This window comes from Amphiprion ocellaris, chromosome 21 (genome assembly GCF_022539595.1).
Source record: "Amphiprion ocellaris isolate individual 3 ecotype Okinawa chromosome 21, ASM2253959v1, whole genome shotgun sequence".
NCBI lineage: Eukaryota > Metazoa > Chordata > Actinopteri > Pomacentridae > Amphiprion > Amphiprion ocellaris.
The window spans coordinates 14,825,913-14,840,697 of record NC_072786.1 but is presented as its reverse complement, the minus strand read 5'-3'; the positions used below and the strand labels follow the sequence as shown (position 1 = coordinate 14,840,697).

The 14,785-nt window shown below is 41.4% G+C and overlaps 1 protein-coding gene across 3 annotated transcripts in view; it reads left to right on the top strand.

Annotated features, from left to right (window-relative positions):
- iqsec3a (IQ motif and Sec7 domain ArfGEF 3a) overlaps positions 1-14,756 on the top strand; it is a 131,072-nt gene extending 116,316 nt beyond the window's left edge. For 2 of the 3 annotated variants that reach the window (XM_023274706.3, XM_055006823.1), the window contains 3 exons: positions 4,085-4,177; positions 5,832-5,875; positions 11,225-14,756. In XM_023274706.3, coding sequence (XP_023130474.2) covers positions 4,085-4,177; positions 5,832-5,875; positions 11,225-11,794 — 707 coding nt within the window. In that variant the 3' untranslated portion in view covers positions 11,795-14,756. The remainder of the gene's footprint in view (positions 1-4,084; positions 4,178-5,831; positions 5,876-11,224) is intronic. The other variant, XM_023274707.3, reaches the window with a different exon arrangement.
- The last annotated feature ends 29 nt before the right edge of the window (positions 14,757-14,785 follow it).

Genomic DNA, 14,785 nt, shown 5'->3' with positions numbered 1-14,785 from the left:
GTGGGGAAGTGGTGTTTTTACCCCTTTTTTAAAAACATTGAAAGAATTTCTACATGTGTTACTTGTCCCTATTTATTTCCCCTTCATTAGCAATATCTTCTATGACGTCTCCGATCATGTAGCCTTCTTTGATAAAGCAGACAAGGAGTGTAAACCGGGTGCTGCTAAATACTATAGTGGGAAAACTATGGGGTGTCAGATTATATAGTCTGGTGTGCTCAGACTATTTATGACCTAAAGGAAGCCAAAAGAATCTGCATATACTTCTGATTTAGTTGTTGTTATTCCTTGAAATGATGTCAGGCTCTTCATTGTGGGTAATTCCGTCTCAAACCATAACATTTTTTGAACAATTTCTGCTTAACAATCTTTGATTTCCCTGCATTTTTTTATGCAGAGAAATCAAAGAGCGTAAAATATGAACATTTTGAAAGATATCTGTATGATATTTTAGATTCTTATATTGAGTACTTTCCAATTTTTTATTTATTTATTTTTTGTTACCTCAGCACATTTTTTTGCACATTGAAATTTCAGACTACGTTTCAATGAATATCTCTCAGGAACTATTAAAGAAAAAAATAACTTAATTTTCTTATTTCTCATCATGCAGTTGATTTAGAATCTGAAATATTAGACAAGCAGATCAAATAGTCCCTATTTATGGGTAGGTTGAAATATAAAAAAGTTGAAATAGTCATGAAAAGTCCCATCTTTGAGCACACTTTACCAAGAGAATTAACAATGCAGAAGTCAAATAGCTATATTTTCTGAACCATATGTCGTTGTATATCATGATATGACAAAACAAGACAGAAAATATTGAGGAAACATGAAACACTTGGTGATAAAAGCAACAAAAGTTATTTTTGTTTCCCTTCTGTAACTGATTGAGCAGGTACGACAAGTTGCACCACAAACACAAACACATTGCTAGATAGTGCAATCCAAGTTCTGAAGTTTCCAATTGATTCATTTCCTCCCATGCAACAAAAGAAGTGTCACCGTCCTATTCCATTGGGAACCAAATCAATAATCTCATATCTTGGAGAGTTCTGTGGATTCTTTGGTACTTTGAGTGAGAATCAGCCCTCAGCTGACAGACACAAGTCAGAAATCATCTTCTGTTGTGTATTATGTGCAGACATACAGCCAGCGTTCCATCCATGTATGGTGCAGACTGACTTCCTCTTTTGTGTCTTTTGGTGCACTGCAGCTCCAGCTGACTGCAGGAGGGCAGTAAACTGGAGGTGAAAATAGACCAGCGTTCCTCAAAGCGGCCAGGCGTCTGGCTTGTTTGGACTCGTGTGCATGTGAAATTCTGTCGGTGATTCTCACCTTACGCTCGCATGTACTTAGACACACATGGAATACCTCAGTATCTGGAGCCTGACTCCTGCCAGTGGGCATCAAAGAGAGCATCCCTGCTGGGATTTGATGCAACTGTCTCACCCTTCACAGGGAGGGAGGCAACAACATGTGGAGACAGGCAGGAGTTGACTAAAGGAAGATATTTCTCTCTGTAGAACTGTGCAAAGAATGGACATTCACCTCATATGAAAACACACAAGCCAATGCACAGATACGAATGAAAGTCAGGATTCATTTATTATATTTGCAGAGACAGCAAGCATTTTCTGATTCGCTAGATGAGCATCTTTAAAATGTGGAACAAGAAAGAGCTGGCACCTGCGCCGGCAAACATCACATCTTTCCTCCTCGGAGGGCTTCGTTTTGAACATTAGTAAACAGGCCTGCGGCAAACTCACTTATGTTTGGGCTTCCCCTCTTTGAAAGAGGAAGGAGTTCATTTATGTGGAGATGGATTTTTTTCCAGCACATGGCTTTATTTAATAAGAAAGATTTATGATAGAATTGATTATCCTCATTCACTTCCCAACTCTCTCTTTACCGGCACAGGAAGTAACAATTCAGAGTTTAGTGTTTGTTTTCCTCTCTACAGTCAATATGTCAGTGATTACTGTAGTCTGTGGGCCTAATTTTAATTGCACAATTTTACTGCTAAGCATATAATAGCATATATTAAGCCTCTCAATCACAAACCCCCCAGCATGTTTGAAAGGCGTGCAATCTTTCAAAGAGTCACAAGAGAATCCTCAAATTTTCACCTCTCTGACAGTCCTTCATCAGTGAAGTGGTGTTTTGTTGGAAAATGTAACCAAATGTCAAATTTGGGGCAGTGGTGGCACAACAGGTAAGGTCTGAACTACTGATCTGAAGGTCAGCAGTTCAAACCCCCGATGTGGCCGCTGTCAGGCCCTTGAGCAAGGCCCTTAATCGTTCCTGCTCCAGGGGTACGACGGTACCATGGCTGACCCTGCGCCCTGACTCGAATTGGGATATGCAAAAAAACAGAATTTCCCTCTGGGGATTAATAAAAAAATTTAAAAATTAAATTTTGAAATTCAACAAACATGGGTTCCCGGATAGCTCAGCTGGTTGAGCAAGTGACCCATGTGCACAGCGGCCTGGGTTCGATTCCAGCTTATGTCCCTTTACTGCATGTGTTCCCCCCATTCTTCTCCCTGCTTTCCTGTCTGCCTCTTAACTGTGCCTATCAAATAAAGCCAACAAAAATAAAGCATCTACATTGCCAAGATTCTGTAAAATAAATAAAATCTCCCATCCATTTTTGTCGGAACTGGGCTGAACTGCAGGTTGTGTAAGCACAAAGCAGATAGGAAACAAGTATGAAAATGGATTCAAAATAGAATTAGTAAAATACATATCAAATTTATAGTCAGTTTTTCCCTAACTCAACATGTACTAAACCCCACAGGTATGAGCACTAAAATGTAGTACATGTTCTACATACACTACCGTTCACCCAGACAATTTCATGTTTTCCATGAAAACTCACACTTTTATTCATGTGCTAACATAACTGCACAAGGGTTTTCTAATCATCAATTAACCTTTCAACACCATTAACTAACACAATGTAGCATTAGAACACAGGAGTGATGGTTGCTGGAAATGTTCCTCTGTACCCCTATGGAGATATTCCATTAAAAATCAGTCATTTCCAGCTAGAATAGTCATTTACCACATTAACAATGTCTAGACTGTATTTCTGATTAATCTAATGTTATCTTCTTTGAAAAAAAAAGGATTTTCTTTCAATAATAAGGACATTTCTAAGTGAGCCCAAACTTTTGAACAAGAGTGTATATCTGTTGTTTGTTGTTTCACAAACTTAGTAATATAAACAAACAAATTCAAATGAAATTTTTTTGATTGTATTAGAATCTTGTTGGTGCACAAAATACATTTCTGTGAGTAATAATGTGATAGGAGTAAAAAAAAAAAACTACTACTATTCAAGAAAACTTCCTTGAAAGAACCATGTAATTTGGCTTAAATCATAGATTAACAATGGAAATTTCTTATCTAAAACAGCTACATTTCAAACCCAAGCAAATATCGTTATCAGTTGATTGCTACTTCATTTTTCATATATGTTGAATTGTAGGCTGCTGATCTTCTATAAGACTAACAGTTGCCATTTTTAATAAGAAATATTGATTTACTTCCAGGAAACTTTGCAGTAGTTTATTATGAAAATATGAAGGAAATCAAGACCTGCAAAATAAAGTTATCCTGAAACATTTACAGTACGGTTTCACCTTCAGTTTCAGCTTTCATTTCTGAGGAACAAACTACAAAACAGGACGTTTTCCTTTCAGTTCCTCTCAGATTTGCAGGATGCAGATTTGAAGGACACGCTGTTCTGCGCCCTGAAAGTCTCACCTGGCAGTTCAGTATTTCAGCATCAGAATTAGAATGCAGTGTGGTGTTGGAGACAAAACAACATTTAGTCATCATGATTGGAATGACATGCAATTACCATCAAGTGTGAAGTTTAATTAGAGAGATGGAGCGTCATGTTTTGAGCTTCGAGGAGCGAGTGGGAGGCAGCGAGTGCATGTGTGGGTTCATACACACCCTTCTGACGGAGAGAAACAAGCTCTTACCCGCCACCATCCACCGGTTTATCTGCTTCCCTTTGCTCGCTGTCACGGTGATTATGAGGATGATCATTTTTGTTTTCTGTTCTCCGCAGGGGAGCTGGAGAAGCAGCAGGGAGCCAAGACGCACTCGGTGAAGAACAACGGCACACAGCTCGAGCTTCGCGGCAAACAGGGCTCCCCATCAGGTGTGTGAGCTCTGCTGCTTCTTAAAACCCAGTGCAGAGACCCCATCCTGCTGCTGTTTTTATGAATCGATCCACTGAAAAAGGACAACATTCATATTTGTAAGGAGAAGGTGCTGCCTGCAGAATTTTATGAGCTAAAGCATTGGATTATTTAGGATTTGTGCGGTTCTCTTTTCGCTAAGCGTCGCCCCCTTAATAGGCCTGCAAAGCTTTCTGTTGCAGCACATGTTCAGTTTGTAAAGACAGATTTGAAATGCATCCTCAGTTTTTTTTTAAACAATGTGCTCCTGATTTCATACAGAGGTGAATAAAAGCCGGCTTCACATTTCAGCTTAACTAGCAGATTTTATTTTTACTTTAGGTAACTACTATTTTGCTAGGAACTGTCTCAGACTGACCCAGTTTTTAAAAGGAGGAACATGTAAAGGGTCTTAAATATGCAGTTGATAACTACGTGGTCCAAGTTAAAAATTCAAGTGGGATTTTCTGAGTTCATTTCTCCTTTGAAAACAACAACAAAAAAAATTTACACAATCCATCATACTGGATTATGGATCATGGTCTCATGTTACTATCATAAAGCCACTACATGCTGCCTGCCACTGTACATTTTGATCCATTACATAGACAGCTATAACTCATTGTGATTCATATATGAAAGGTTGGAGGGTCTAGATGTGGCATCTAGAGGGCATTTGCACGCATACAGGCTATGTAATGTTGGTAGCTGAGCTAATAACTACAACACCAGAGGACAGGAGAGGTTAGCCTGAAAGTTCCTCATGCCAGCTCTGAACTGGGGAAGACTGGTTTCCAGTACTCTGCACCTGACTATTAAATCTGATTGAAGTAAGTGACTAAACCTCTCAAAACTCATCCATATGTATAAACGTATTTATTCAGCACATATTTAGAGGTGTTTTTCCTAGAATGTGCAGATGCATAATGTCGCCTCAAATCTATTTTGGGCAACACAATCACAAGTCATAAGAGCTCAGCCATGGTGCTGACTGCTTGTTTTGAGAGATACAATATAGATTTGTTGAGAAGATTAAAAAAAAAAAAAAAAAAAGATTTTCAGAGTTCATTTTCATCACTGTGATCTTGTTCAACGTAGATCTGAGCAACAGCAGACATTTGCTTCAATTAAAGTTGCAGCAAAAAAATAAAGCTTAACCACACACGCTGGCTAAAGCTGTGTGGGTTTGACCATTTGCTGGAGGGTAACTTCCCCAAATCCCGAAAAAAAAAAAAAGAGGCCACTAACATGAGCAGCATCGAGGACTGGAGTCTGCAACCTCACAAAATCACGTGAAGTTAATGGTATGTATGTGGAACTAAATCCACATTAGCTAACATTTGGACTTTTTGTTACAAAAATACACTGTTTATGTGATTCCTTCATTTTTCTGTTGGTTTCGGAAAGGCCCACAGACAGTAGAAGCACGTGATGCTTTGTAGACTAGACATAATGCATTTAAAGTTGCATTTTCTTCCAGATACAAAAAGTTTAATCTTCCATTCTTCATGATTTAAAAGCTGCTTCATGCCCCGAACGATTCAAAGACGCCTTAAGAGAACATTAGTGTTTAACCCAGACATTTTGCTGCCACCTTCTTTTCCCCCTTTTTCCTTCTATTTGTCCCACCTTCAGGAAACCAGGAGGTAGATGACAGAAGTGGACACAACACGGTAGAGGTAAGTGCTTAGCGATACGTCCGTGTACCAAACAGCAGGTAAGTCAGAGCAGTAAGAGTCAGCGCAGTGTGTCAGGTAGGATGAGACAGGACAGAGGCTCAGGATTAGTCATTGCTTTAGGACTGAGGGGCGTCAAGCAAGCGTGGGTGAAGAGTGCATGAGCGAACGAGTGCTTCTGGGTACAGAGCTGTGGGCATGTGAGGAAACCCAATCAAACTAAAATATTAGATAAAAGGACTCCTTTGTCATCCCAAAATTAAAGATGGAGGTTTGGGGAACTGAACACAAGAACAGGTTCTCCTCACGCTGAAAATGCATCAGACTCAGAGGCTTAAATATTATCTGCGAGCCTTAAAAGAAATAGGTTGTAATTAGTTTCACAAGCTCGGGCAGAAATTGTGACTCCTTTGGGGGCTTTAGAGGAAAAAAGAGAAGGCGGCCATTTCTAAAAGTAGCTGGGGACATGTGTGGAATACATCTACTGCGTGTGTGAGTGAATGTGTGTGTGTGTGTGTGTGTGTGTGCCCACATTCAGCACAAAGACCTTAATTAACACTGCAACATGCAGGCAGATGAATTTAACGCTCATTTGACCCGGAGTCGTCACCTCCCCACTCCTCGCCAGACCTCCGGGGGGAAACTTCTCGTGCGTACATTTCGTGCGAGCAAGAGAGCAAGCTGAACTACAGTACCGTCGGGGCCTCGGGACCTTGCAATTACCAGCCCAGAGGCTTCCCATGACCTTTTCCAGTTGCTTTTTTGTGGCTGTGGAGTTTAGGGCGGGAGCGAAACGCCAAACACACAGGGTCAATTTGACATTCGGTGGCTGTTTGAATTCCACACGGCCCATTGGTGATACGCGAGGTTGTAAATCTACTCTCAGGTGCTGCTTTGAGGAGAAGTAATTACATATATGTCACACCGAAAGGCATCATTTTCATATCCGTAAATGGCTGTCGAATGATTAATTAGAGCAGAGCAGACATGCACTCATTGCTTCACTAAGGACTTTTTTATGTGCTTCATTCAGGGACTCCCTCAGCAGCCTTTGGGTCTTCAATTTCCAAGAGCTTGACAGCCTTTTACACCATGCAATCACTTCTCCAGATTAAAAATCTAATTAAAAAAGTTCGATTTTCGCATGCAATATTGCTTTTTAATTCAAATCCAAAGAGGAATTTTGATAATTTTCTTATGGGTTGACTCGAGGGCACTTCCTTCTCCAGATTTTTCTGCCAGTGTTTGCACCTCAGGCCAGTCTTCATGCTTGTCTGAGCTACCTTCACCAGTCATCTTCCCCTCTGCCATGCAGCCTACAGTAAATGTCAGGGGCTGGTGGGGAGCTGCTAGCTGTCGAAACACATTAATCTCAGAAACCAGGTGGGAGAAATATTTGCTCATACCAGAGGCAAGAATCTAAGGGTACTAAATCTCGAGACGAGCTTCAGAGATTTGATAAGTAAGGTGTTGAGATTCTAATGTTACCGTCTGCCTCAGAGCGGTGACAATAAGCCTGTCTGTCTGTGCTGGGGTTTCGGAAATTGAAGACTGTTGAGGTAATCTACATGATCCCCATCCTTTCTTAAATGCTGGATTTGTCCCCAGCAGTTTTAAATTTTCAGTCTGATTTACCGTGAGCTGACAGCAATTAATATTTGTAGGGAACAGACAGTCATTAACAGAAGGGAATTTGTCCTGGGTTTGGCTTCTCAGGCTACAAAGAGTCAACATGCTACCCACTGATTGGTGAAGTTTGCATGTTTTTGTGGCAGAAGTAAAAAAATCTTTTAGCCTCAACAAATAAATAATGACAGACAGAGGAGAGTGCTTTGCAAAAAAGCAAGTACGAGCACGTGTTTAGAGAACAGAAAGCAGCACATGGGTTCTGTGTTTTGAAAGCCAAAAAATAAATCAGGTCATTGTCACTGGTAAGAAAGGCTGGCAAACAGTGGTTGCTCCAACTAACCAGCTTTTAAAGGCCTGCCAGCTGCTTTCCAAGTGCATCCAGTCAGGCTAATGATCCACCCACTGTGTCCACCAGCTTCACAAGGCAAGTGGATGAGATCGTCAGAGCAGAGTCATGTCAGCTGGGATCATCTCAGTTCAAATCACAAATGCAACCACAACTAACAGCTGTTTTGATTTTAAATTAATTTGCCATTTTCTTCTGAATAATTAATGATTTGTTTTCTCTGGAAATGTCAAAAATAATGAAAAGATGACAATTTCCCAATATGGTGTTGGTTACCCTTGCTTGTTTTGCAAAACACAAAGATATTTAGTTAGTTTTATATAGTCATTTTCAACAATACAATTGGTGATGTCACATTGGGCTCTAGAAAAATCTATTAATGAAATTCAAATTTCTGCAATTGGTAAAATGAACTTATTCTTTCAATATAAGTCCTTTTTTGACCTGAGAAACATAACATTACTGGGCTCATCAATCTGTTAAATAAACCTGGTTTCATTCCTTTTTCAAACTGGCTGTTTCAGTGTCTGTAGCTTTAAATGCAGCTGAGCTCCTCATGTCCCTTCAGGAAGAAGACTCTCTCTGTGTATATGACTGATTGCATGAAGCAAAAACCCTTGATAGCACAGCGCAGCAGTTGACATAGATGTGAACTAGTTTGTGAGACCAGGACTTTCTATTGCTTCTGACTTTCTGAGTGATAATCTTACATGGAAATATCACCAGCTTCACAGAACAGCCGTTGTTATTAACTCGTCAGTTTGGTGAGTTTGTCTGACAATGTTGCGGATATAAAACGAGTAGCTTAGCAATGCAGAGCTGCAGCTTGAAAATGACTCTGATGCGACTCCTGGTTAGCATATAGTCTTAATGGACTTCTTTTCAGTCACTATTTTATACTGCATCCGTGCAATTCCGAACAGTTATTTTGGGATTTTGGGAAAAACAAACTGTTGTAAACACTGGCCAAGCTGAGTGTACAACTGCAAGAGGCAGCTGCTCTTTCTGAATGGTTCATCTAGAAGTAGTGGGCAGTGGTGGGGTAGGATTATACATCTTCAGCTAGACAGCTATTGGTGTTTCAGTTGGAATATAGCAGTTCAATAAAAGTCTTACTGGCTTGTAAAGCTGGGAGGCTGGCTAGTTGTGGGGGAGCACGAGTAACGGCCAAAGTAAGAATCTTTATATCTTAACAGCGTTTACTTTATACAACCTCAAAACACAATAAAAATGGATTTTCACCATAGAATCTTTAATGTTCCTCACAGATTCATTTAGATATTCCTATTTCAGAGCCTCAGTATGTGTGTGATATTTGCCCCATGCCCAACATTGGACAGTACATCAACATTCAAGGAGTTACTAATAAGTAGAACTGTACACTTGAGCTAACAGTAAGCCTGTCAAGCTGTCCAGATAACTGTCGATAGCTTGAAATTAGTCTTGCATGGACAGACTTGCCTCCACGGCGCTGGAGAATAGCTCAAAATCAATATTAGCAACTTTACTACTCAACCACAACTCTACAACATTGATTATAGTGATAGAAATAAGGCAACAACCAAAACAACAGAGCTCACCAAGGTGACTTCCTTCTTGTTCCTCTGGGACCATCTTGCTTATTACTGAATCTGCGTTTCTATCTGTTAGTGCGACTACATAAAATTCAGACATGTTAAAAGGGAAACTTGAATAATACAAGGTCTGATTTCATAAGATTGCTGTTGCTGTTGCAGTGTCCACTCTACTGATTGAGACATGAAGCTGACATGTTCAGATGCTGCAGATTAGTGGAAAGGATTGCAAATCTGAAAAAGCGCTTTAGAAGTCTAACTTTTGAAAGGCACCAGAAAGTCAGTGAAACCCTCCTCCTTGTGTGTAGAGCGCTTCAGAGCGCAGCGATACTGTACTTTAGATGTAGGCGCAAAGTCGTCAAGGAGAAATAGCGGCTGGCGGATTGAAAAGGACCAAATGTTAATGGAGTTCTTTCACAGAGCTGCTGCAAGTGAATGGGAGAACACTACTGTAAGCCCTTTCCTACCTCAGATACCTCACATTGAAGGTCTACTATATTGCAATAGAATTACCATTGACCTTATTCACGCAGTCCCCATTCTGGAGAGTTTTGGTGGGAAATTATGTTCTGACTGACACACCCACTGTTTAGTAGACATAAAATTGATTTAAAGCAAAGATTTTAGGTGCAGCAGTCTAAGGAACAACCTTGACCACTGTAAGGTGCAGAGTTGGCAAGTTAGCAACATTATAGTACAGACTGACAGTGTGTAAGAAAACAAATGGAAAAAATATTACATTCTTGATATAGACTTGAGTTTTCAAGGATTGAATCAACTGATACGGTTAATTTATTGCAATATGTAGATTGCTTTCACAAAATTCAGAATTGAGCACAAAGTTGTAGAATGCAGATAATGTCAGACATTAACCAAAAAGACTTTTCTACTTTGAAATTACTGTAACTTGATCTTGATTAAAGGTACAAACACTTATTGCATATTGTTGCAGATTTTTCACAACTTTAACATGAGCTTCTTCCACCAAACACAATATGCATTTCAGTTTGTGCTCATTCGATGAATTTTGACGATACTTTTGTTTTGAGAAGCGCAGTGTAACTTAGTGGATGTGACGTGATTCCTGAAATAGAATACATTTTTTGAAAAAAGAATCCGAGGAGAGATACAGTAAAGGAGCAGAGATAACAGGAAGAACACTGAGGGAAGGAAGCTGTCTGCAGGAAACAGAGAGTTGAAACAAATGTGACATCTGGAGCTTTGCATCCTAAAATGACTGTTGCCTGTGGACGTCTGTGGTTGTCAGTGTGCTCACTTCCTCTCCTCCTCTTCTTCCACCTCTCCCTCTTCTTCGTATAACCTCCGTCTATGTTCTGGCTGCCTCGACTCCCCCTCCCCAAGTCTCCTCGTGTCCGCTGTCCCCATAGTGCCACACAGTGGTTTGGAAGGGAGACACAGGGGCCCTCAGTGTCCCCTTTGGAACCACCGGGCCCCTTTTGTAGCATCGTTCTGATCCACATCCCTCCTCCACCACTGTTCTCCTGACCCCAGTCACACACTGGTGTTCCCAGCATCTCAATCTACACAACCTGTGGGGGTGGAGGGAGGGGAGCGTACAGTACTCACAATGATTTGACACCTCCCTGATAACACCCGAGCCCCACGCATGCCCCGTGTGTGTGCGTGTGTGTGTGTGCGTGTGCGTATGCTGTGCTTTCACCAACCACCACCACCACCACCCCCCCCCCCCCAAAAAAAAGAAAAAGAGGGCTTGACGGATTGTAGAGGAGGAAACAGTTTTATAACATTTGATGCTGTTCTCTTGGCTGTTTTCTAAACTAGGTGTCAATTCACAACAGGCTTCAGACGTACCAGCTCAGCAGCAGCAGCAGCAGCACGGCTCGGAGTCCCGAGAGCGTGGCCCTTCTTAACCACCGGGGAGAGCTGCTTTTCCGGCAGGGACCCCCGGGGTTGACCCAGGGGCCGGCGCCTCCACCTCAGCACCCGCAGCTGCAGTCGGCGGCGAGCACCCCCGCCCACCATCTCCCCCTCCAGCAGCACCACCAGCCCACTGTCAGCATGGCCGACCTGCGGCCCGAGACACTCATCCAGTGTCAGCAGATCGTCAAGGTCATCATGCTGGACAACAGCAGCCATGGACGCATGGAGGCCTTCCTCAGCCAAACGCCCGAACACCACCACTACCAGCACCACCACCACAGCCACCACCAGCTTAGCCAGTCCGCCATGTCCACCCCCGTCCGATCCCCGGACGGCTCCCACGGCAGCGACGGCCACCAGCCCCCGCTGCCTCCCCCGCCTCCCCCTTACAACCACCCTCATCAGTACATACCCCCAGACCCTCGTCTCGGTCTACACCGGACCCCAAGTGGCTCTCGGAGCATGGTGTAAATAAATAATTAGTATCCTTCCCCTGAAACACCGACACACTTCCACATTAACCCCTTCTCTACCTATTTGTCAGTACATAATGTACATATATACATACAGATGAAAGAGCTATAATGAAAAAATAAAATCCCACTTATATGCATATATTTAAGGAAAAAGATAAAACAAAAAAAAAATCAAGGTTTTAAAAGAGATAAGGAGAAATAAAGTGCATATATAAAGTTTTACTTGATTCCACATGTATTTTGAAATATTATGTAGTTTTAACAAATTTCTATAACTTTTTGTCAGTTTTAACTCTTGCTAGAGAAAAACTCACAGATATTCAGTTTGTGGTTGGATTCCTTGTAGTTCCAGTATTCACCACCAACAAGAACAACAACAAGAGAAATACATGAATCCCTCAAACTGTTGTCCCAGTAATGGATGGACGCACTCCAAGGACCTTCTGCTTCTGTTCGCTTTTATCATCCCAAACCTCATGCCTACTGTGCTGTACGTGCACATACGTGCATAGTTGACACTTAACTGAAAACGTGTGCCAAAATACATATGCCTCCACTAAACAATGACTCCTTTGCACTTGACTAAATGCTAGGGCTAGAAGAAAAAAGAAAAAAAACTCCTCCTTTGCTTTGAGAAAATAGTCCTTTCAGGCTTCTCCCTCAAGGAGCACAAAAAAAAATGAGTAAAAAAACGGATATTTCATAAAAACCTATCTACCCATTTGCGCTGTTGCTGATTTATTTATGTGATGGAGGGCCTTCTCTCTTCTTGTCTGCTCCCCGGGATTTAAAAAAAAAGAAAAGCAAAATGACAACCTCCGATAAGCTGTATTTGTCATCTGCTCCTCTGTTCCGTTGTGGCTCTCTATCATCAGAAAACACTCGCACTCAATTGTCACTCTCCATACATCAAACCACAGAGAAGAATGACAGGAACCAAAGGCAACCAATCACACGGATTGCTGCCATACCAAAAACAAAAACAAAAAAAGTCAGTCCAGGATGGTTCAGATGATTGTTGCTTGTCTCTTACCCTTCATGTTTAATATCGCTAAGGCTTCCCAGGAAATCGTGGCCACTTTTATCTGAAGATGAAGGGAGAGTTTTTCTTATATCTTGGGCATCTCTTGAACTTTTCTAAAACTCCAGTGTTCACATGTAATGTATGTAACAACACACTGTGCAGTCATCTGTTGTTTCTCAAAATGCTTCTTCGCTTTTCAGGAAAAATCGCACCGTGAACTTCCATGAAGACGCTTCTGCTACAAAAAATGTTAAATGTCGAGACTTTAATTTGCCACTGTGCCACCATTGTGTGTGTGTGTGTGTGTGTGTGTGTGTGTGTGTGTGTGTGTGTGTATGTGTGTGTGTCTCCGTCGGTGGATAACTGCAGGACTGAATCCGCCCACAGAAACATCCAGATACTGTCCCTTTATGTCCCAGGTTTGGTTTCAGATCCTTGCGACTGTTTTCTCCTCTCTGTTAACCTTTCAGTCTGACATTTTCAAAAAGGCTAAAACTACACGGCTTCTATTGCAAATGCTGGCATTAATGGTATTGTTTGTGCTGTTGGCTATCCTGCTTTTAAATAAGAATGGAACAAAAAGAATGCATTATCTGATCTCTTTCTATTTCACCTCAGCCTAGATTGTAAATACCACATTGGAGCAGTGTCAGAAAGGACAAGCAAGCCACCTTTAGCCCCCTTCAAATCGCTATCGCCCCGTCCTTCAATCTGAAATAGGTCAGCGACTGCCCCGGCCCCAGAATGCGTACATCTTTTAAACATAAGCCCCCACCAGGTACTGTGGAATGGATGTTCAGGTTAACTCTGCTCCCCATCTGACCTCCATCTGTCTGATTTGTTGATTTATAATCACAGAGCCTCTGCTCTGGAGGTCTCTATCTCGTCTTTCTGTCCTTTTTCCACTTAGGATTTCACCCCGAGAAAAGACAGAGGTTGCCGATATAATAAAATAAAAAGAAAAACCGTCTGTTGTTGTGTGGCAGAGATGATGAGTGCTGTATGTGTGACCTGATCACAGCAGCATCGAGACTTTTCCTCCGTAATGGCTTTTGTTATTATTTCACAACACAAAAGAGAAGAATTAGCGCTTTCAAATTGACGAGCTGCTGCGATGATGATCAGTTTTAACACTTTTACTGGCTGCAAGCAAACTTTTTGAAGGTTAACTTTTAGCAGATTGCATCTATTATTATGGATTTTTACAGTGATTGATGATGATTGTACGATTGCTCATTTATTTGTTTAAAATCCGATATAATGTGATTGATTTTTCTCATGCATGACATCAGTTTGAAGGCCTATTTGAACCCAGAAGTCTTGAATATATTGTGCATGACTGACCTCGCTGTGAGCACACTAGTGGGAAAAGAAGGTTTGTGTTGGAAGTAAAAAATATCTCTTAGAAATGAATTCTTTATGATGGCAAACACTCGTTCAAACACAAAATATATATTTGGGAGTTTCTGTGCCTCGCGGCAAATTAGACGCCTCTTTCATGGCCATTTTTTTGTTTGTTTTTATGTCTTTTACTTTGCGTATTTGGGGACAGATGCGTGTGCAATAAACACGAGGCACACCGGAAAATCGTGGCTTTTGCGAGGAAAACCAATGTAGCATTTTTAGGAGTGTAGCGGATGATGTGGAAGCGCAACGGAGGCTACCTTTCATGAAGAAACTCACAAAAAGGGCTCTGCCATACCAGTGCACTGCTTCATGAATGACGTGTGGATCTCGTGTGGCTCTTCAACACTGTGTTTGCTCATACTAGTATAAAAGAAATTCAGAGAGTGGACATATTTATGAACAGACAGGCGGGAAACTGAGTGCAAACAGATATGAACCATCCTCTCCCTCAGTTGGCTTTGAATCTCTCTCTACCTGTCTTTGCAGTATATCAACATGCAATTAAAGATGATTTAAGTCTATTCAACACAGTGGTTTGCTTCAGTTATTGGGTCT